The 24,718-nt window shown below is 29.2% G+C and overlaps 2 protein-coding genes across 2 annotated transcripts; both read left to right on the top strand.

Moving 5' to 3' along the window:
* The first annotated feature begins 9,969 nt into the window (after window positions 1–9,969).
* On the top strand, window positions 9,970–17,355 carry LOC132942096 (uncharacterized). Its single transcript, XM_061010401.1, has 3 exons — window positions 9,970–10,210; window positions 10,775–10,941; window positions 17,083–17,355. Exons 1-3 carry the CDS (start codon window positions 9,970–9,972, stop codon window positions 17,203–17,205), a joined length of 531 nt encoding a protein of 176 aa, XP_060866384.1. The 3' UTR covers window positions 17,206–17,355.
* Window positions 17,255–22,013, top strand: LOC132942093 (uncharacterized). Its single transcript, XM_061010397.1, has 5 exons — window positions 17,255–17,261; window positions 17,783–17,786; window positions 21,341–21,480; window positions 21,565–21,711; window positions 21,778–22,013. The coding sequence occupies exons 1-5, from the start codon at window positions 17,255–17,257 to the stop codon at window positions 22,011–22,013; spliced, it is 534 nt and encodes a 177-aa protein (XP_060866380.1).
* The last annotated feature ends 2,705 nt before the right edge of the window (window positions 22,014–24,718 follow it).

Raw genomic sequence — 24,718 nt, 5'->3', positions numbered from 1 at the left:
ACACAATGCAATATAGTCATAATGAACTGTCGCGGTATTATTTACTCGACGCGACAGCTTTAATAGGTAGTACACCTCTTTTATATTTCTCCATTTCACGTTACACTATAATTATAATATCATCCCATTATGTATTGTTAGTTATATTATATTGTACAAATTAACGTATTATTATTGTTTGTTTATGACCGGAACTCTCATAAACCTATGTGTTCCCGTTCAACGTATAAAAAATAGATGGAAAAATTACTCTTAAAACAGTCGGCACCAAGTAAACAACTAACTGTAAATATTGAATGATTTACAATGCAAATCATTTTGTACGTATGTATAAATAAAATATTCTTATTAATATATTATATAATATTACTTTTTTTTATGATTTATTCATCCCTCGAACCATAGAATATTTAAAACTATTTCGTCACGTCATACCAGGTAAAAGCACGCCCTGATTAAAAGTCTAGTGGACCCATGAGTGCCGGTTTTCCATAAATTATTATCGTCAATATTCTGTATTTAATAATTATAACAACATAAACGTCAAATATTCAAAATTCTACGTTTAGTTTGATATTTTTGATTCGAGTTTTTACGCACCCCTGCCAATAATATGTTATTACACTCGCATTAATAAAATATTGATCGGTGAAAATTACAAGATTGAGTTAGATTAAATGTCCTAATTTTTCAAAATGTTTTCTTTACGTGAAAGGAATCTCAAGAGGAAGACGATAAGATGACCTATTTAACGGAGGTATATACCAACTATAGATAGAATTTCCAATCGATTGATAGGGTCACATAAAACTTTGGAAGCACTATATAGTTGTTTCTAGAAAACTAAAAAAAAAAAACTAAAAACACAGACACATTGTAAAACCAATACATTTTTATACACTAAAATGCTAAAAAAGGTTTATAAGCATTTATGAATAAGCAAAATACGCAAAAATTGGTCGTTATAATTTACTTTACAGGTTTGTGCAGTCTCCTAATAGCTAGTGCCGTAATAACTAGTAGACGATGTAACGTCAAATAGTGTGTCGTGAAAATGAGGACTTTGTTTTTCAGGCTCATAAAAATAATATCAAATAATATTATTGATACAAATTTTCTTTTAAAAAATATAGAAAATAACTTTAAAAAAAAAATGTTGATATTATTCTAGATGGTTAGGTACTTATTACCTAAATGGGTACTTATTATACCTAGATGGGTAACCTACTATGGTATGCATAGTGTATACCTACCTATTATTATAAATATTTAGAAAAATATTAATAATCGCATGGAAAAAAAGCTGGTGAGTGGGTAACGCTCAGCTTTACGCCTGTACATTCCAGAAATTCGCTATACTAAACCGGTGTAAAATTATCGCACATTATCCCGCTCTGGGATAGTGAATTATGTAAATGATATGTTTATCCCGGTGCATTATTTTTCACACCGGTTTAGTCTAGCGAATTTCTTCTAGGTGTCTATAGAGAAGTCGCTGTAAAGGATGTGATAAATTTGAATTCAATGATATAAAATCATTGCATACGTTAAACGATTCTTAACAAGCTTCGGTCAGCCTATAATATTACTAAGTATATTTTGTGATATTATTGTTATAAAAGTAATTTATTTTACGATTAGGAATTAGTACTACACTACCTACTATACAGTAGTTTAAAATTATTTTTGGCAAAAACATTGCATTTTAAAATTTCATTGTGTAAATAAAATATAGTTGTATATTTCAAAAGATTCAAGTGCCAACAAATAATATTTTGAAATTACAACAAAATAACTAAAATCGTTATTCTTTGTTTAAATAATTTAGTCAACATTTTAATTTCAAACGTAAATAAATAAAAACTGTATTATGTATTTTTTTTAGATTTGTTGGTTAGAGTACGAGTTACTAGGACTTATAAGTTACCTCTTAAAACTAAACATTTTATACATTTTTAACTAGAAATTATTTTGCGAATTTTCAATTTACAAGTAGATTAACTTATGGGAAATTTTCAAATCTTAGATATAAAAAAAAAAAATTATTACGAATTGATAACTCAAAATAATTTACAAATTTTCGTGGTTTTGTAAAATAAAAAATAAAACTACAAATATTTGTAGTTTTAATTTTTGTTTAAACGGGTTAGTTTAAATTATTTTATTCATTGAACTGAACTCGTTGAGTTAGAGAGTAATGAATTAAAACAAACAAAAAGTTATTTTAAAAAGTAAATTTTTAACTTAACTTTAACTTTGAAACTAGTTAGTACTCATCTTTGATTATTAGGCACTACACCATATTATACGCAACAGGGACGGCCTTATTTCACATACATTTACTATAATTACAATTTACAACTTATTTGCAATCATTTTTACAACTTGTTAAACAGAATTTTAACAGATTGTACACATACATATTTTAATTATTGAAATGCCAATGGAAGGTTTGAGCTCCGTATGTTGTTCTTGTTTGTTCAAAATTTAGTTTTCCTGCTAACAGCAGTGGATTGAAGTTTAATAATATAAAATATATGATGCAAACACATAATCAGAGGATTCGGTTAAGATAAATTGCATGACGTACGTAATGGTGTTTGCATATGAATCATAAAGTCATAAAGATGCTCTTAATTTTTTACGAAATCGATTGACGATTTTTAACACGGATAAAAATATTTTAATAGTTGTATAGATTTATAATAAAAGTTGTCATTTTAGATTCTGAGCGGAGCGGGGAATGCAATGGTTTTACAATGATGTTAATTTCTTTTTTATTCTGTAAACACTTGTTATCCCTCTAAACTTGCTCAAAAGTATCAAGTATAGCATCTTTTCTGAAAAATGATGTTCTTGAGTAGGTACTTTAGAGAGGTCATTTTTCGATTTTCGAAACGTCACTCGAAATAAAAGCGGTTAAAGGAGAAAAAACGTACGATTTCACGATTTTATAATATTAAATAATTACGGACGACGTTTTCTACCAGAAATATTGCTTCAAATGAAAAATGACGAGAGATAATTTTTGCTGTATTTTGGATTTTGTTCCTTACGGTTTAAAGTTCGGAAAAATTATAGACATTTTAATTTTGGGAGTTTTTTTGTTGTAATTCGGTTAAAAACATTCGTAACAACTTGAAATTTGGGTTGTTTACTTACATTAGCCTTGCCTAGATATGGTAAAATTTTAAAAACATTGGAGCAACTTATGAGCTTTTTCATTTTTATGATATTTCCTAGTTATAATTATATAAATTACCTAATTATATAAATCGTTCTTAAGCTGTTCTTAAAACGCTTTGTTTATCACCATAGAAACGAATAAAATTAAATAGAAAAGATTCCTTCGTCCGCTCAGAATCGTTTTTTATCGAATGCAATCATTGCATTCAAATTGAATACAGTAAAATTACACTATCCTGTCCGAGGCCCAATGGGACGATGAACAAACATCCACCGAAATGCGCCGACCTACTTTTTTGAATTTAAATTCTCTTTAGCTAGATATTATATTTGATAAAAAAAAATATATTAATTATGTTTTGCATTATGTAGGTACACAATTTCAGTTGTAGCTATTAAATAAGAAACGACTCATTATTAAAATCTTGTAATACATCTAATAATTTTGTAATCTGCGGGTTAAGCTTACTATACTTTATAGTACTTTACTATAAGAGTGTCCTATTGATGTGAAACATATTTTATGGTGACCATTGGTAATTGTTTGCATTCAACGCAAAATTCTGAAATAACGCAACAGAGAGAATAGAGTATAATCCATCAAGTGGAGCGCAAAATCTATTAAATTTACAAACGTTAATCTCTACTTCTTCAGGTGGAAAACGCGGAAAGCCGAAAAATTATTTAAGCAATTTATCTAAGAATATTATTAGTTTTATACTTCCGTAATAATGAGCTGCTAGGTACTTATGGTAGTCGATTAAACCAGAATTGAGCTAAATGAAAATATTTACAACGCACAATTATTATATGCCGAGGAAAAACATTTAAAATTGAGTTTTATGTTTATTTTTCAAAGTCCACCTGAATTTCTTTAATAATAAATTACCGCAGATTGTGAATATGTGAGTAGGTTTACATTTTGGAGTGTTTCCCACATTGTGTGAAGTCAACGTGAGTTTATCATCTAAAAAAAAAAAAAAAACTATATTGCACGTAAAAATATTTTTATAAATATGAATTGTATACACTGCCGAGTAAATAATTTTGGGTAATACCTAGGGAAATTACAACAATATGTACCAGTTGTAAAATACAAGCGCACAGTATATATTATTTTTTCACAAACGAGTTCAGGTTGATTGATAATAATATCGTATATAGGTACCTATAATGTTTTGTGCGCAATCGGACGGTTACTTCTATAATAATATAATAGATACCTATATTCTGTGCGCAAGTGACTAACGGAATAAGAGATTTTAAAAGGTCGTATGCAAACTGGTTGCGGTATGTGTTATGCAGCTATTAAATATTATAAATTATATTATAATATATATTTATAAATTATAAATTATATTATGCTGGCGAAACGGCATCGGCGCGTGGACCATTCAGAAACCAATATGCTTCGGACGTTGCAGGTGGTTATAGTTTTCGTCTGTCCGTCCATAGTTTTCGCGAACCACACGACCCCATCGGATAGTCGTCACGGAAATGTCTCTCATATCGACGTGGACGACGGGTCGTCTTCAGCCCCACGACCCGGCGACGACGGACTTCTGGTGCAGACCACCGACCGTTATTTGCCCGACCAATGGGTGGCCGACGTGTTTTATCGAGCGTTGACGAACTTTAGGATACGGGAGGGCGTCGGTTCGTCGACCTGTCAAAACCAGACTCAAATGTACGTCAGACATTTGAAAAACAACTCGTACTGGGCAGTGAAAAGTATGTTCCCTAAATCTATATATTAATTTAATAACATAATAAACGACCGAGCTCGGGACTCGAGACTTGAAATAATAATATAGTACCTATATCTTTTTTTAAATATATGTAAAAATTTCAAAGCTGTCGTACCCCAGTGGTTTTTACTCATAACGCTTATATATAAGACAAAATATTTTTCAATGATTGCAAAAAAATATAATTTTATCAAGTATTTTACTCGTTTACAAATTTGAATGTGTAAAATTATATAAATTTTTTCATTCACCGGTATTTTAAAGCTTGGGTTAATACTATGTGACAATTGAATGCGCATGTCAGCTTTAGCATCTAATCTGTGGATAGATTTAGATTTTGGCTTTCTTGGTGCATAGTATGATGAACATTGAGTTTCACAAATAATCAAGTAGGTATATTGTTGGAAAAGGAAGAATTATTCTGTAATATTACTTCCGCTAAATCTAGACTAACAGATAGTTTTTATTTATAGAAATATGAGCAAATTCTTTGTAAATACATTTTTTTTTAATAATATTTCATATATTCTACGAACTTATAACTTATATAAATAATATTTGGAAATTCAAAATTAACTTAATAGTGTATATTAAAATAATATAAGTTGATTTTAAGCTAACACAATGAAGTTGTTCAAAAAATTTGAGTTAAAGTTAATTAAAACAGCGAACTAGTAGGTTAAGTTAATGAGTTAAAAATAACTTAACTTTTAACTTATTAACTCGTTAATGCCCAGCCTTGAGTACATGTGATAATTAAGATAAAATGTTGTTGTTATTTAATTAATTACAATTATTTTATTATTTTATCAATGTAATATCTATTATCTTCCACTTGTATAATTATAGAAATACAGTAATACAACAGTGGCGTATTATGGTGAAGTTGCGATCAGTGAATGTACAAGTTGGCGGCGGATATGTCAGAATATAATAATAAATTATGTAATACGAATGAATAAAAAGTTAAATTTAGTTTTTTAGTATCTATATTTTGTGTAGTTGTGTAATATATTATATTATATATTTTATGAAACACATTAACCCAATATTTTTATTAGCAGCATAAAAGTGCCGAGTGGGTTCATAGTAATAACTACTGCTTGATATGTTTCATTTTTAAGACTTATAGCCAAAAGCTACTGCCACATAATATTATTGTAGTTTATAATATGCGATCGTCATTGTATTGATTAGATTGCATTTTCAGCAACAATCTATTTAGATTGATCAATCTATATTATCTATGTAACGTTGGGGATTTTTCGAATAAACTTTGCGAGAAATCCGTGAAAAATTCCAAAATAGATAATATAATGCAAACGCTTGTTTATTTTAACAAAATCCTGACAACTTGATTACAAGTTATAACCGAGTTCATCCGATCCAAATCACGTTTTAAACCTAAATCTCGTAGACACCGTTTTCTTATTTAGTTAAAATACGTCCCATCTAGATACCGCCTCGAATCTCGAAACGTCGTTTCAGAAAGGGCAGGATATCATAATATTTTCACCTCACCGTGTACACCCCAAAGTCAAAGTCGACCACATGTTGTGTTCCACGGATAAGAATATGTACCCGTATATGATACAGGATATCATGTCACCAGGTATGTATAGGGGCAGTAATATCGTCGTAACACATGAGCGAAGCGAAAACTTGCGAACGATTTAAAATAATTATTTCAAAATGTGTATTGTATTTATTTATGTACATATTTTACTGTAGAGTGTGGAGGACACAATTATAGCATCAATTGATCACCCGTTATCACCGTTGAACAATACACAAAATTATTAATAGGATGTCAGCGCTTGCATTTTTGTACACCCCATGTGCATCACCAAGAACTTAGAAGAACCGTTTAAAAAGGAAGTCAATACGATTTAGTATATAAAATTGCCTATTCTGACATTTTAAGACGGGAAGAAATTGTACTATCTAGTTAACCGACATATTATTCTTTTTGCAAAACATCCATTTTTAAAAAAAAAAAATGTTTGTCAGTTTTATTTTCAAAGAATCAATACAATACTTTTATCTTAGGTAAATATCTATACTGTTCCAGATGTTAAAACTAAAAATATGCACGTCAAGCCTTAAAGGGTAATACCTAGGCATACTCGATTTAAAATCATTTTGGACTGATATTTGAGCATAATATTATGTTTTTAGTAATTTTTACCTAATTAGTAATTTCATAGCTACTAATTACGCAACAACCAACAATAATACCTACTGAATATGCGATCACACATAAATATCTTGGAAATAGTATAGTTTATATTAATTTTAGTTTTAAAATTGTAGTATTTTCCTTTACCTATAACGTAACTCGTTAAAAATGTTCGCGATGACATCCTCTAATATAATATTCTCTGCGTCTTATATTATAATCAATGTTTTCTCAAGCATGCGAATGCCACAACTATGGAACAATACGGAATTCAAATAAAATTATGGTTTCTTTAAACAAAGATATGACCGTTTGACTTTTGATGCTATAATTAAAAATAATAAATATTGTGGTCGTTTTAGATTCTGAGCGAAGCGACGAATATTTTGATTTTACAATGATGTGTGTTTTTTTTTTTTTTCGTGTCTGTCATCACCTTTTAGGACAGTAAAAGTGCTTGGATAAAATTTTATTTGTTGGGTAGAAAAGCGTGAAAATTTAATGCGATGCTCCTGATTTATTGTTACAATAGTAGTTGAAAAATGTTTAAAATACATAGGCTCAATTTTTTTTTATAAGCATTTTAAATTCAAGTTTTCAAATTTCAGATTTAATAATTATTTTGTAGTTAAACATTTATAAAATGTTCAACTTTTATACCTAAGGATTGAAAATTTAAAACAAGGCTCCACGTAAATTGGTTATATATAAATTATTTTATTCACAATAATATCATCAATTATACTTGGTAATATCATAGGCTGACTGACCGTTTTCGCTCAGAATCGTTTTTCTTATACAATGATATTATATCATTGAATTCAAATTTAACGCCATCCATTACAATGACCTATTTGAAACCTTCTGTACAACAGAGCGACATCCACTTACCCACCTTTTTTTTATTTTATAATATTATTATTATAACTATATAGTTTCCTAGTATGAGTGCGTCATGATTTTATTTAATTGCCAATACGTAGATAATATAGTTTATAAACCTCACCAAAACCTTGTTTCAGTTCCGTGATGTACTTATTGCTGGTAATCTGTTGCATGTCTACATTAATCCACATTTTAGTAACGACTATAACGATAGAAAAGACAAGTGAGTAATTAAAAATCTGATATTATTTTTATAATGCTATATAATCTAATATATTTATTTACGTTTTTTTTTTTTTTCATTAATTATTTATAATATAAAAAGATACCGTTTGTTTGTACATCGCACATATTATATTATGTACTTGCGTGTACTTGTCGGATGTATTCAATGAGAACTTTTCTTAAGGTTAAGTTAGTACAAATTAAATGCAAAAAGCTAAGTTAATGTTATTCGAAATATTTAACTTTTTGATTCGTTTACGCCCAGGCCCAGCCTTGCTTTTAAAGTTTTAATCGATATTTAAATATTTTACTGCGTTTTCGTCTCTTTTCGGATGATATCTTACCAAAGTACATATATTGGTTTTCGGTTATTCATAACGGCACGAACTTAATCAAACACGACAAAAACAACGACCTGAATGTTTTTAATGGTTTCAAATCAGTGACGATGGTGATGATATTATTCGGTCATAAATTCATATTCCATTCAACGAGTCCCTATATTGTACACGATGAACAATGAAAGGGTAATTTGCAGTGTTGTGTTCCTGCAGAACGCACGCTAGTCTTATATAGGTGCAGGTGGTAGGTAACACCGCCGAGTATGATGCATTTTAAAAGGATTTCAGCGCAATATTAGTTTGCTCCGTCAGACCCACGAGCAACGCATAGATCAAACGCATTTGCGTAAAATACTTTTTTTTTGTGACTATTGCAGTGTGATCTTAGAGTAGTTCTAAAAATGTTTTCCGGAAATACGTTTTGTCTGTGTTATGTTGCGCGTGGGTGGGCCATAGACAGAGAGAACAGTGCGCTAACATCCTCTTAAGAGTATAATTTTTCTAAATCGAAATGTCAATATTATTTAGTAGAATATACTCGCTGCAGTAGGTATATAACATGATATACTATATTTCGCTTTCTTATTAAACTTGCTCGTACAACGCCCCAAAAGTCTTGAAAATTATTTTGTGGTTGAAATAATACAATATTATACAAATGACGAAGCGCCTACCTATTAATAATAATTAATAAATAATATCAATATATATAGCTGAAATGTCATTCAGATTTAAATATAAAATTAATTCGTGCCGTGTCGCGGCATAGATTTACAGAATAACAGAATAGGACCTGACATTTTACTGACGAGCATAGTAGACCCTTTTTTCTACATAACTGGTTTTCTCGTTTACGTCATGATTAGGGCTGGGATTTGTATGTAAATACATATTTTTAGTGAAACACGATAAATTAATTATTGCAAATGATAAATTCGTTTCACGTGATTTGCAATAAAATAAGACATATTTTATTTTACATATTTTTACATATTTCGTCATAAATACATATTTTTACATACTTTGTAAAATTTTCGTTTTTATTTACATATTTCGTAAATTTTGACAATTTCAGTGGTTTAGTAATATTATAATAGTATTTCGATAACGGTATTCAGAAAATTGTAAGTGTATAATGCATATAGGAAATAAGTAGGTTAAAATAAATAATATTAATAACTTGATTTTAGTTTATCTTATCTGTTTCTGTTCGATAACCATACCTTAATGATGTTAGATTATACTTTATGTTATACAATTATTTGACAAAATATATTTACGAATTTACAACAGTACCTAACAGACTATCAGTTCTTGTGTTCGCGTGGTAGTGAAAACATCTTTGCATTTCGAGTTATAAATTATAATTTAAAACTAAAGACATAATAATAAATTAGTAAATATAATGCCTAAAGTAGCTCGATCTATTTCAACTAAAATTTCAAATGTTATCCGTGATTTTCCTAACGAAACTTTTTCGAGTGATAATAATGTACTTTACTGCAATGCGTGTGATATAAGTGTTTCAACTACTCAAAAATGTCAGATAACTCAACATATCTCAACATCAAAACATAAATCTAACAAAGAACGATTAGTAAAAAAACAAGTACAATCAAAGCAGCAATTTCTTACATCATCTTCAAGTAAATGTAGTTTTAATATAGAATTATGTCGTGCAATGATTAAGGCAGATATACCTCTTGCTAAATTAGATAATCCACATTTCAAAGAATTTTTAGAAAAAAACATAGGTAAATCTATGCCAGACCGTAGTACTCTTAGAAAAAATTATCCCTTACAATTGATTAAACATCAATTTATTGTATTTTTTTAAATTTTTCTTTGTACAAAATTTTTGTTTTATACTACATATTTTTTATTTTATACTACATATTTTGGCAATTTTAATTACATATATATGTACATATTTTTGGTTTTTTATTACATATAAATCCCAGCCCTAGTCATGATCAAGCCACAGCTAATCAAACGTGGGTCCGGTTGGATCCAGATACCGATGATAATATTTTACAAGTACCTGAGCTAAAATAAATAATATTTATTACTATACATAGTAATAATAATAATGACAAATTAAGCATAATAAAATGTAGAATACGTACTTTGTCGTGTCGTTCTACATAAAACGTTCAGCGATATTAACATATTTGTGACGTAGAAGGTTTATGCCTTGCATGATTTCACAGGATTCTACCAGCCTATGGAGCGACGATCCTATTACGATGTATTTCATACCGTACCGTACAATGGCCCCTTCTGGGCGTCCAGAATGTGGCCTGAGGCGCAGAAATGTAAAAACTACTGGTGGAAAAATGTGTTGGTGATCAGTAACTTCATAGAAATCGACTACCAGGTGAGCGGTATATTATACCTATAGCGTATTACAATATCGTTAGAAATATTATAATATCATACGCGTGGGGCAGAGGTCCATATTGGTGCAAGTCCGCGGACCATAGTCTGATGTTGGCTGACCTCCGATAAATTAACATATTAACATATCAGTCCAACAGGTGTTCTTCCCTTCACCATAGATCACTGAAATATTAGCCCTATTGGTGAAAAATAGTTGTCTTGCGGTCCTCGACCACGGTCCATTGAATACTCTAGGAAAACAGGATAAACCAGATTTCAAATCATTTCAAGGTTAGCTAAAATCATATTGCAGGGCCCATCCCGCATCAAGTTATCCCCCCCCCCCCCACCAAACATCGCATAGTAAAGTTTTGGGTTTCATATGAAGTTATTAAACTTAAATCTTTCTATTAAATAACAGTATCTATTATGGTAATTTATAGTACTATAATACTAATATTTGTAGTACTGATGTTGTAAATAATTGATTGTTTTTCCCTTTTGCTCAACAAATAAAAAAAATTTTAAAAATGATTAAATATAACTTTATTTGTTTGGTAAAAAAGCTTGACAATTTGATACAAGGCTCCTAGGTTATTGTTTCAAAGGCAGATGAAAAAAATTAAAAATCCTTACTCACAGTTTTTATTTATAAGCATTTAAAGTTCAAATCTTGACAAAATACGGAAAAATCATGAAAATTAGCAAATTATTTTGAGTTGAGGATTCATAAAAATGTTTCTTTTTAAATCTAAGATTTGAAAATGTAATACAAGATTATCCATAAGTTTGTCTACCTTTATCCAAAAAAAAAATATCTACAAGAAAGACAAATTAAATTTTTATGAGCGTTTGAAATTCATATTTTTACATTTGATATTCACTCGATTTCTCATGTAACGATTATGCTATTTTGTTGTTATTCAAAAACGAATAGCTGTAGATACTTCTAAGATAGATTAATACTTACATATTGTATTGTATTCATTTTTGCAAATCGTTAAATTGTAAAACATTTAGATTACTAAGATTTTTCAAACGTGTATTATATTCATATTGTGGTACAGATGAATTAACATATTTTACTTTTGAAGAAAATTAAACTCTTCATATAAATTGTTTGTTGGTAAGACATAGCGAGTTTCTTAAGTATTATTTTAATTAATGTGCGTATTGTAACCTCCAAGTTAGTCAAATGTATATCATTCATTCCGCCCCAGACTGCTATACCATAACTAAAATTATAGATTGTGTAAAAGAGAAGTATGTTATACCGTTTATTACAATTTAAAAGCTTAGTATATAATATTTTAATGTCTTCAAAATATAAAATAGCTTCCGAATTTATGTCAAACCGGGTCAGACCATATTTTAAACTTTACGTCAACAATAATTTCTAGGCATATTGAAAAAAGGTATTTTTATATTATGAAGCATATTGTGTAAAGACATTTATCATTTAGTGAACATTTACTATCAATATGGTGACGTGATGCCAATAATATTGTAACATTTGATCCGTCTTCAGTAAAACAATATTACCGTATTGATATTCTATATAGATTTTTCGAGAGCCCCAGCACCTCCCATGAGTTCGGGAATTTTTACAGGCCATTCTACACGAGAGGCATTCCGTTTTACGCTGGACTGCTGGCAGTTATTATAGTCGAAGAATTGAAGAAAAAAGAATTCAAACCATCCGAAGTAATATTTTATGGTCGTGGAGAAGAAAGTTATACTTATACTACCGATCAACCTATGCAAAGCGAGGGTGGCTCACCTTTTTTGGGCAACGCGCCAAAATATTGTAATCAAAGTTTTAAAAAAAAACTTCACGCGCCAGTTATGTTCATATTATCTATAAACATTGTTTTCGGGCTAATCGAGGAAGGACGAGAAGGGTGTTAAGAGAACTCCTTATTTGGAAACATTTTTATACTATCTCCGTAATTTATAAATAGCGAGTATTATAATTCTTATAAACTTTCTTATTCAGCACTTACTTTGTTATTTTTTAATTAGATTTTTGTTTATTCATCATCGATAATCTTTAATATCGGGAGCGTATCTATTTTCAATTTTATTAATTGAAATATAAGTCCATCAATTGATAACATAATTAGGCACAAGGTATGTATTATAGTTACACTGTATAGTGTGTATAATATTTACACAGACATTGAAAGTATGGAATGAAAAATGTTTTTCAGTACAATCAATACCTAATTATTATGTCTGGAATCGAGTTACAAACTTTTAACATTTTGTAATTATTAGTAACTACTTACGTATATTGTTTAGATATATCAAATATTATTTTTTTCTAGATATAATTTTTACACTTCTTATTAACGTTTGGCACGCGTTCCATAGGTTCGCTACCCCTGCTAAGGTTTTCATGTTAGAAAATGAGACTTTTTAAATTTTTTTGTACTTTTTCCTCAGTACAAAAAATAAAATCCCGTTAACCCTAACTCATTTCACAGAATATCATAGTCTTTTTTTTATCTTTTTGAGATTTAATTTTAATTTGGGATTAAAATTACAGATTTTTTTAGACATTTTAAATTTAAATTTGTAACAAATTAAAAAAAAAATATACGGATACGCGTAATCGTAGTATAGCTACGAACTGTTTCCCTGCTTTAATGATTGCATCTTGGTAAATGATGGTAATGGAAAATAGACAATCTTCGTCAATTTCTTCCACTAGTATGAGTAAGTAATCAGCAGTATAGTGTCAATTCAGTCATTACCACGGATGGCTCCAGTGATATGGTTAGGGGGGAGGGGGAAATCATAAATTTCAGAAAATTTCGATATTATAATATGTTTTTTTTTTGTAATTTTGTTTTTAACTGTATGCAATTGTTTAGAAATACAGCTGAGGGGAGGAGGCACGTCACCTTAAAGTTTAAAAACAAATCGCTACAACCATATAGCTTAATATTACTGAGCTGGTTTTAAACTATGTTATTGAAAAATAATTTATACGCATTGTTAACCATTTAATGACGGGACATTGGGACTTATAAGTACAATAGTACAATTAATTAATTTTAACCACGAATATTGAACGAGTTAAGTCGAAGGATATCATTATTGTATATACTATTGTATTACGTACCATATAGCTTAGTACTTAATTTTAATCAAGAACTTATTTAATCAAATATTTTAATAAGTTGGTCACGTTTTAGAAAACAACGAAGTATAATTAAAACGTTCCTTATCGCTTATTATTCGTATTATAAATATATTTTTGTAAATTTTATTGGCACTTTTTCGAGTCCAAATTCTTAAAATACATTCAAGATACATATTTTGAAAAACTAACAAATTTAGGATTTTATTCATGGTATATGTCATTAATTATATTACAATTATTTGTGATAATGTTTTTCTTTACAACTATTATTGTTATTAGCTTTTTATTAGTTTTTAGACCAAATACATAGAACATTGTATAGGTATAATATGTACGCTGAGTTTTCAATACAATAATACGACTAAGGTAGAAAAGTATAATGTAAAAATAATTGTAAATTATAAAAATTTTAAAATATTGGTCATAAAGTGAAAACCTTTATTTTTTATAAATACATGTCCACATCTCAATACTATTATTAGGTACATATCACGTCCTTCGTGCAGTTTCGAATGTTTGAATTCAATTTGCTAGTAAAAATATAGTCTGGCTTTCTAAAGTTGTAAGATCATAAGTCATTCAAAATTCATAGTTTGAATTTTTGAATTAATAAAAGTTGTATTTGCTTCAAATTGATCCTGAAAAATTGTGTTTGAACTTTTTTATGAAACAACGTCTTTACCTATATTAACTGTGTAAATCATTTCGAAGAGTTTGTTATTATATTTGCAATAATAGAAAATTAATCTAATCCATAATAATATATAGACAACAGATGTAAGAGAGAGCATTCTATAGTACTATATTAAAAAAATTCTAAGATAATATGCCTTAAAAACTTACCAAATTCTAAAATACTCACTCATACCATATACAAATACCAATAGGTACTCTAAAATATATAGAGTATAGAATGCCATACAGAACCATAATTAGGTCATGAAACAAATTTTGGAATAATGTAGGTAGCTGGTTTTTTCTTTTTACCAAACACTAAAAAAATGCAAAAGCGTATTATTATATTAGGTAGGTATACATATTTACCCTAAATAAAATTACTAATATCAGAATATCAACGACAATAGCCGTTGTATACCTGCACTACATTTAAATCGATCTAACAAACACTATACCGATTACGGTTATCGTTGTTAGAACATTTTTTATAATAGGTACCTAGGTAATTAGGTATGCAACGCAACGTAAACCCTTCAGGCGCGTTTCGTATTTTTTATTTTGTACAAAACAATAGAAATTTTTTTAGTAAACGCTGGTGCATTGTACGTTTTTCTTTACCCGAAAAGCTATTTGCGATTAGAATAAGACTGCAGATCGCTGCACTGGTAAGTCATGGTATATTATTATATATAGTTATACAACAGCTCGTTGCGTAGGGCCGCTGAGGCGAAGGCTAACATTTTTTCACTTCCTTTTTTTTATTTATTTAATTAATTAGCTGTTTAACATACAAAATGTTTTTACAATGTTAATTTTATTTTTACTTTTAAACAATTTTTATTATTACACCCACGTTAGTCGAGTTAGAGCTAAACGTTGTTGTTGTGTGTATAAATAAAAAACTTAAGTAACGGAAAGAATAGTTGTCTACGCGTACCTACTTCCTTTTTATTGCCTCGGAGGAATATTACATATTTATTATTAAAATTAATTACCCAAAGATAAGAAATAAAAAATGAATGTTAAACAGTGGCATACCAAGTATTAGTATTTAGGATAATCATCGTCGACGATTTCGCCGGTGGACTTAAAATTAATTTCGGTTCGGACAGTTTCGTCGTAATCTACAGTAATCTTCAGAGTCTCTCGACGTATATTTACGACCTATCGTAAATACAACAATATGTACCTATGCGTGTACAGGTATTATGATCGAAATGGGCTTTTGTACGCAATTTCTTACACGATCGTCAATAATTAAATCTGGAGATGACACCGCATAAGTAGTAACTTTGATAACTTTATATAACTGATGAATAAATAGGTTTTTAAAACATTGTCTGTAAATATATAATATAGTAACGATCTTACCATAATCGTTACCTACATAATATTCCTACCGGGTCGATTTTAGAATTATTTTCTAAGCCCAGTGCAAAAATAATTGCAAGGTTCACTGTGAAAATAAATACAAAACCTAATAACATTTCTATATTTACAAGTGTGTTTTTAAAATACACACTTTTCTTTTACTCTTCGTGTTAATTTATTCAGAAGAATAGTGCACCTTTCGTTAGAAACAGAATGTAGCGTTTATGGTAAAAGTGATCTTTGAATTACACCAATATAAAGGCATATTAGCTGGTATATGGACGATACCATGTACCTTGCAGACTCTTAAAACGCGAATTAAGGCTACGAGTAGTGCATAAAACAAAAAAAGCCTCTAAGGTTTTATGGAAATATTATTGGAACCCAGTTGGTTACAGCTTACAGGCCTTACCATAATATTGCTCCATCATTGTCATATGCTCAACCTTGACAGTTATTTATGTATTCCTTAATATTATATATTTATATATGACTTTCTAACTAACTCTTTATCTCTTTATGAAAATTAAAAATTTTAAATGATGCTTCAAAATAATATAACTTTTAAAACCATATTTTGAACGTGAGGTTTGGCCCCTGTCCATCCTCCCTAAGAGCGGCCCTGAATTCAAATAACTGTCTTCAGTGATAGTGTATTTTTTTGTGTCAACTAATAATTCCTAATTCTTTATCGACGTTTTAAATATTTGCGTAAAGAACTTATTGAAAATGGTCGTAAATGGTGGTGTGCTGTAAAAGTCGTAAAGTTTATAACTATTTCAATGCGTAAGGATGAAACTATATACAGTTTTAAGAGAAGATTTATTGTTTGAAATAGCACTAAATTTTTTTATTTCTCGGTACAGTCGACAAATACTATATTATGCTTATTATACACTTGAGAATTTTACACTAACGTATGTTTTTTTTATTTTTATTTAGATCGATGGTTGGATCGTCGGTACATTCAGAACGTATTTCGCGGGTCACACGTTGTACCTCGTCGTCGAAGCACCATTTAATATAATAATAAAATCCATATTTTTTGGCAGGTGGGTGAGTTAGTCCGATACGTGTGTCAAACTAACTATGTACACGTAAAACCGAATCGTTAATGGACGGTAAGGTTTTTTGTTTCTGTGCTGAAAATGATAACTACTGTGCCAAACGGAGAAATTCCAAGACTGAAAATAAACCGAACTATTTGGATTTATAATGTCAACAACTACTGTTAATTTTAATCAATTCATTTTTGTTATGCCCGTGATCTTAGCGGCACACATGAAACAGAATTACATTGAACCTATCCAACAATTTTTATGTAATATAAACAGTCGATTGTATTTCGAACAGTTCTATAATATTGTGTAATATATCCAGGGTCGATGTAGGTATTATAGCAACGGCAGTAGAGCAGTGATTCGTACTTAGGCACCAAACCGGGTTATATATTATGTAGATTCCTGAACACTAACCAATTGACCTCGAAATATAACATTATGTTATAATATAGGTACTAACAAAATTAATAAAATATATTTTATTATATAGAATACGTGATAATAGTATATGTATAATACTATATATTAAAAATATTGATACATTTTTACATTGATATGAATATATTTTTTGTGTGTTATAGGAAGGTACCTAATTGTAATAGTATAATAGATACAGATAAGAGATAATAATAATATAACAATAACAATTTTATTTATAAAGCGTTTCAGCGTTTGGCTATAGTAAATAAATATAATGTCTTGACTTCATATTATTAATTAAATTACAAGTAATTTCATAATTCTAAGATCCACCTATACTTTTATCAAAAACGTTTCATAACGTTCCACACATGAATCGCGAATATTGTGGACCCTCAAAATCCACAGGTTGCATCACTGATATGAGTTCCTACGTCACGCTATATTTCTATATAATATCTAGATATAAATGTTTATTGTATATTATAAACCGTAACAGTATATTATAGGTACTTTACATACGTATACAACTGACGGTTGATTTCTTGCAGTTGACACATTTTGTTATAATATCACATGGTTTTAATAATATATGTAAGTTCAAGTAAACTTTTAATATTATATATAGGTATTTAACGCAAGTTTAATTACAGCGACGTTGTAATTAGAGTTGTAAAGTGTGATGAAATATCGTTTACAAAAATGTATATAATATATTATTATAATTAAAATGTTAACATTTCGTTGTAAAATTTTGCAGAAAAATGTACCCATAAACAATATTACATTACTATTACGTAATATAATTTTTTAAATCAAATCTTTCAAATAGTTCCATTGTATATAAGTACCCGAAGGAACGTAAAATTAACGTAGCTTTCGAGTTGTTTTTAAGCCATTTAGGATAAACGACCCGCGCAGGATATAAGCGCCTAAGAGTCACTCATAAGTGCCCAGAGGGATATAGCCAAAGCGAATCCTGCGGGAAGATAAGAGGACTGCGAGGTCAAATTGAAGATCAAGAGCAACGATATAAGGTTCAACATCGCCATCTCGAAAAACGCCTTAAAAATACAATTCACACAGGCCGTTGCTGCTTGCGTGTGGCTTATCAGAATATTATCTTTTTTTTTTACCCATATGGTAACTCGTTTTACTAAACCCAAGAAAAACATCACGTACTATATACTGCAGTATGGTATATGTATACAAAGTCGAACAAATTGCATCGCATTACAAAATAGAACTTACAAACATATAATACGCGGAGAGATTAGACGAAGGAATTACATAAAAATAAAACGTTCAGATGATCTCCACGTGGTTCAGAACACACAATTGCCTATGAATTATTATTACCAAAATGTAAAACTCTTATCGTAAATCGGATGTCAGCGCAACCATTTTTAAGCTGCAGTTTGTTATAGTAGGCCAATTTGACAACAAAATGTTAGGAAAAATGTATATATTCATATTTAAATATATATTATTATAACTACCTACTTATAAAGTATAAAAAACTTATCCAAAGTGTTTTACGAGAGCATCATATATTATATTCTATATTATAATATAATATCTCATATAATACCTACCTACTATACCATTGGTTGATGCGTAAAAATACAATTTTATAAAAAAATTCGTTTAAAACATAGGTACACACTCGGACTGTTCATAGATCTGCCCAGAATGATTAAAGAGCAAAAACACTTGTTACAAAAATATGATCTGGAGCAGGGCGGTAGCGCACGCCGGGCCCATGCTCAACCTTTTTAAAATTCATTTTTTCCATCGCCTTTTCAGTGGCGTAAATAGGAAAAATGTTAAGAGGGGTTCAAGTTCCAAACAATTTTTTTTTTTTTTAGGGGGTTTTGAGTCATTTTGAGGGGGCTAAGCCCCCCGAAACCCCCCGTCTATTTGCGCCACTGCCTTGAACCTCATCCGATGTTATTGTGGATACCTACCGTATATTATAAGTGTTATATATAATATATTTATAGGTACATTTAAATAATATTGCCGGTAACTGCAGGTCCCAACTGACCTCTGATCATATTTTATATTTTGTGTTTTAGTATATATTCAATCTTTTTGTTTGTATTATTTAATATATGGGGACTGCAGATTCCGTTTCCATTAAAGCATAATATTATATTTTTTTTGCTTTTTAAAGTACACTTACGAACGGGTATCAGTGGACCTCTCCCTGCTTTTTTTTTAGTTTAATAGTTTTTTAATTTTGTATGCATTTATACATTTTTCATACTTTTTCCAGCAATCCCTAAGTGACATTTTATAATTGCATATATTTTAAATATTATTAATTAATTAAAGTGATAGTTATTAATTCAATAGGTTTAGAAATCAGAATAGATTACAATTTCCGGTTTCCATCATTATAATATGATATCAAACATAGCCACATAGGTACTTATGTAAATAGGAATTTTTTCTTCTTAAAATAAATTTATCTGCGCCCGCAAGAAAGTGCGCCCTGTGCTCAGGAAGTCTTCCCTAGTCGTTTTTAGATATTATATTGATATGCATATTTTTACAGTGAAATTTCTTTATAGCGAACTCCCATTTAACACAATTTTCTGTTTAATGAAATATTTTTGAGATCCAAATCAAATTAGAACCCAATTCATTTAACTCTATTTATCGAAATTCTCTACATTCAACGCGTTTTTATTTTTTGTTGCTCATGAGGCTGTAATATTGAAGTTTCGCTGTATTATATTTTGTATTGATAAAATGACTTAACTGCATTAGTAAATTAATATTGATTATTATCTAAATACTAATCTACACTATAATTTGTTATAGTACCTGTATTATTATAATATACAATACTCATTATTATCTAAATTTTAATCTAAGTCATAATTATTAATTTGCTGTACCCATTAAGGACCCAACTCTATATTTTAGCTGTTATTAAATTGTCACACAATAACTATTTCGGACTGCCGCTAGAGCAACGATCCGCCAAATATATCCTCTTATGAATTATATACTATATATAGTATAATAATATAATATTTATATACATTAAAACTTTTTTTCCTAAAATTTTCCTAAAATGTATTTAAATTTACCTATATCATACCCCTAAAAAATCCTGGGTCTGTCATCCTAACCAGATTGACATTTTAACATGATATAGAGAAGATCAGGAGATGCGTATATATTTTGGTTGCCAGTTTTTACGATATTTTAGTATGTGCCTGTTGGTCGCACCACAATTCACCGGAAGTCTGTTTTATTTTTGTTGCGAATACATTATTATGCATGTATATAAAGTAATACAAAATAAGTACTTAACATTTTTGCCTTTTATCAATTCTTACATAATATTAAAAGTTCCATATTGTACTCTCAACTCTTAACTCGTTATTAATATAATCGGCTACACAGCAAAACCTCGGAAGTCGAAATTTAAAAAAAAAATTATTTTTTCTTTTATTGGATGCACTGTACATTTCTGCACATTTTGATACCATAATATCATTTTTTTCCCGCTATTTTAAAAAGGTAATACACAAAAACAAAAACTCGTAACAACAGTATCAATAGGTAACAAATTAATACTTATATTATGAGTCATATAGGTAGTATTTACATACCTACGGTTATGACTTATGAGTTATTATAATATTATTATTTTAAACGTTTGAAATAATTATAATACATTATTGTATTAAAAATGTTACCAGACAGTGGAATTCAATCACTTTTAAAGTTTTAAACACTTTTAGTGATTCAGAAGATTCTGATACTAGTGCTCAGAATTCTGTGATTGTTTTTGTTAGAGATGATATGAATAACATTGATGATTCACTAGCTGTAATTGAAGGTAAAACATGTTAGGTGTTTTTTTTATGTTTTACATTTTATTTTACTCATAATATTGTATACATTTAATAATATAACTCATTAGATCTGGAGACTGATATTGTAAATAATGAAGACTGTATTACTCAAATTAATCTTTTTGATATGGCATTTGAAGTTGAGACTGATCCTAATGTAGGAATGTTGAGTGATAAAATGGTTAATATTGATGATTCACTTACTATAATTGAAGGTACAACATGTTAGGGGTTTTTTTATTATTTAATATTTATAGTTAAAATAATGATTTAAATTTTAGAAATAGAAACTGATGATGGTAGTTCAACAGAAAATGTAGTAAAGGTGAAAAGAAAACTGAAGTATGAAGAAGGTGACGAACTAGAATGGCTAAAAAATAAAAATAAAATACTTAGAATGCAGGGTAAAGACTATAAAGGCCTGAAAAAAAATGAAAAGGGTAAATTCTCATTTACAGAAAGTAGATCTGCAAGAGAGTTAGGAAAAATATGTGATTCTACTTTTTTTATAATTTAATGCAATTTGTATTTTTAATAATATTATATTATAATGTTGAATAATATTTATATGAATTATTATAAATAAAAAGATTTTAATGTTTAATCAAAAACTCGTAAGTCAAATTTACTTAAAATCAAAACCTCCTAAGTAAAATAAATTAATTACAAGAACTCGTAAGTCAAGTTTTTTAAAAATCAAAAACTCATAAGTCAAATTATTTACACAATTATATTAAAATGTTAATTTTTTTGTCTTTCAACAATGTGGAGTATTCATAAAAGCAGTATAAAGTTATAACAGTTTATAATTGTCAAATATTAATACGTATCACAGTTTTTCGCTTCTCCTGAACAATATGATAAAAGTGACTTACGAGGTTTTGCTGTGTAGCCGACGTAATTATTATTTTACTAACCTCTTGAGATTGGTTACCTAAAACCTTGCTTAGGGTATTTTACATTGTTAACCTATTTGTACTAAAAATATAATTTTACAAAATAATGAACCTTTATAAACTATTATAGCATTAATAAAAGGAACAAACGACTTATTTATTATTATATAAAAATTATAATTTATCTCGATTTGCCATTTTATCTATGAATAAATCTTATAAATAATGGGTTTTAAATTAGATTGTGTTTATTTATTAACTATTATAGTGACTACATATAAGGAACAGAATAAATAATTTTTTTTCATTGCATTTAAGATTTATCATAATAATGATCCAACATAATAATAGTCAATAGGTAACGTCATTAAGATTCGAAATTTCGAACACTTTATTTCATGTTAAATATTTATAATTGTATCTAAAATATTATGTTTAAAATTAAAATTATGATTAGGTATTGACTTTTTAACAACATATTTTATCATATTATGTAAATAAAAATTAAGTACAAATCTTCAACACAACGATCATAAAAATCGCTCCCATACTCTGGCGAGAAAATCCAAACTACCGAATTGTCAGAGTTTTTGGCGCATCAATATCATCGCGTTATAGCAGCATTGAAAGATACGAGGCTTCACCTTATCTCCTTATATCTTCTCTACATCATGCATTTCGGACTTAAGGTTAGGCCAGGAGCGGGTTTCGTGACTATTAAATTCTAGGAAACATTGTAAAGCCCACTTCATATTATTAAATGTATTCGGCATCAGTCATTATGTCGTTGCGCTGGTCGTAAATGATCTTTTATGTAGGGTTAAACGGGTATTATATAGTAAGTAAACGCAAACTGAGGATTATTTTACGCGCTCGCTTCCACGTCATGATAACCATCAACTGTGCAAAAATATAAATTTTTGTTTTTAATTCAAACGAACAGTTCTGATAAAATTCCATCAGTATAATATTATGTCAAATTTTGGTACTCCAATTTTCATTTTGCAAAAAAATATTTGAATTATCCATTAAAAAAAGGACCTACAAAGGAATGACCGAAACTCGTTTTTTAAAATTATTTTTAGTTGATTAATTATTTTAGCTTAACGTTTTTGTTTAAACCACATATTTTATTACCATGCAAAGGATGATAAAAAAAAAAATGTGGATAGGTCGTTCCCTTACAGTGCGTGCGTTATGGAGAGTTTGAAGAATACCTATATTTACAGAATGAAAATCGAGATAGGCTTTTCGAAGTAGAACCAGTAGTTTTTAGATAAAAATACAATATAGTTACTGTCTGTCCTTATATTGATAATATAAATTACACTTCATTAGCCATTCTTTCGATCTCTCCGGACCCATAATATATCATAAAATATGCATTTCCTAAACACTATTATATTTAAATATATTATCTCACGTGCCCTTCTTCAATCCGTTGCACGTAGATATTATATAAAATTAAAAGTTAACATAGAAAAATGTGTCTGACACTTGCAGTGAACAAATATTATACATTGAAACTATAAAAACCTAACTGTAATTTTTTTAAACTTTTTATTCCTTCATACAACCGTCCCTTGGAGGAGGATTAAATGCGATTCACTGGTCATCTAAGCTGATGACTGTGCTGCGCCTTGGAAAGTTATCACTTCAAAGTCGGCTGAACAAATATCATAAGCGAAATAATGAAGTGTGACCGGTGCACAAATATGATCGACTGCCTTTAGGAATGCACATTATGACGTTTCTTATCATTTCATTTATTTTATTTTAACATATTAGAACTTAGAAGGAAATTTTAATTAACCTATAATACACGATAAACATATATGGTAGTAACAATTTGTATACGATTTATAATTGATGACATTGAGGAAATAGGAACACGAAAAGAAAAAACAAACATTAAGTTATGAAGCGTTCTATGAATTAGATGGTCATATGACCTATTATGGCCATCACAGGAAGTGGAATGAGATGGAACAAGAAAGGGTGCTATTGACTTCTGGAGAAATATGAAGGTGCACAGTAGTATTAATGCTGGCAAGAAGATGAGGACCGTCTTTGGCGCCACCAAGAAGAGAGGAAAGAATTCGGTCCGCTACTTAACGACGCGCAGAGGGAAGTGAGTGAACATTCAAGGAGAACAATTATTTTACACCAGTCAAAATAGTGAGCAACGCGGCCATGGGGGTTTTAATCGATTACAAAAATAATTTAATCGACACTTCAAAATTTAGTTTTCTTAAAAAGCTGCAGTAGTCACCTACTTATACTGTTTGCACTTTAAGTCGTAACTATGTACCTAATATGTTTATTG

This window comes from Metopolophium dirhodum, chromosome 3 (genome assembly GCF_019925205.1).
Source record: "Metopolophium dirhodum isolate CAU chromosome 3, ASM1992520v1, whole genome shotgun sequence".
NCBI classification, from domain to species: Eukaryota; Metazoa; Arthropoda; class Insecta; order Hemiptera; family Aphididae; genus Metopolophium; species Metopolophium dirhodum.
The sequence above is the reverse complement of the archived record's forward strand: the minus strand, read 5'-3'. Positions and strand labels throughout refer to the sequence as shown.

What these genes read in the sequence shown, in the direction of transcription:
- LOC132942096 (XM_061010401.1), top strand. Translation starts at nt 9,970, where the DNA reads ATGCCTAAAGTAGCTCGATCTATTTCAACTAAAATTTCAAATGTTATC. An exon ending in ATTTCTTACATCATCTTCAA is followed by an intron (nt 10,211 to 10,774) that starts GTAAATGTAGTT and finishes ATGATTTCACAG; the next exon opens with GATTCTACCAGCCTATGGAG. An exon ending in TCATAGAAATCGACTACCAG is followed by an intron (nt 10,942 to 17,082) that starts GTGAGCGGTATA and finishes ATTTTTATTTAG; the next exon opens with ATCGATGGTTGGATCGTCGG.
- LOC132942093 (XM_061010397.1), top strand. An exon ending in TTCACTAGCTGTAATTGAAG is followed by an intron (nt 21,481 to 21,564) that starts GTAAAACATGTT and finishes ATAACTCATTAG; the next exon opens with ATCTGGAGACTGATATTGTA. An exon ending in TTCACTTACTATAATTGAAG is followed by an intron (nt 21,712 to 21,777) that starts GTACAACATGTT and finishes TTTAAATTTTAG; the next exon opens with AAATAGAAACTGATGATGGT.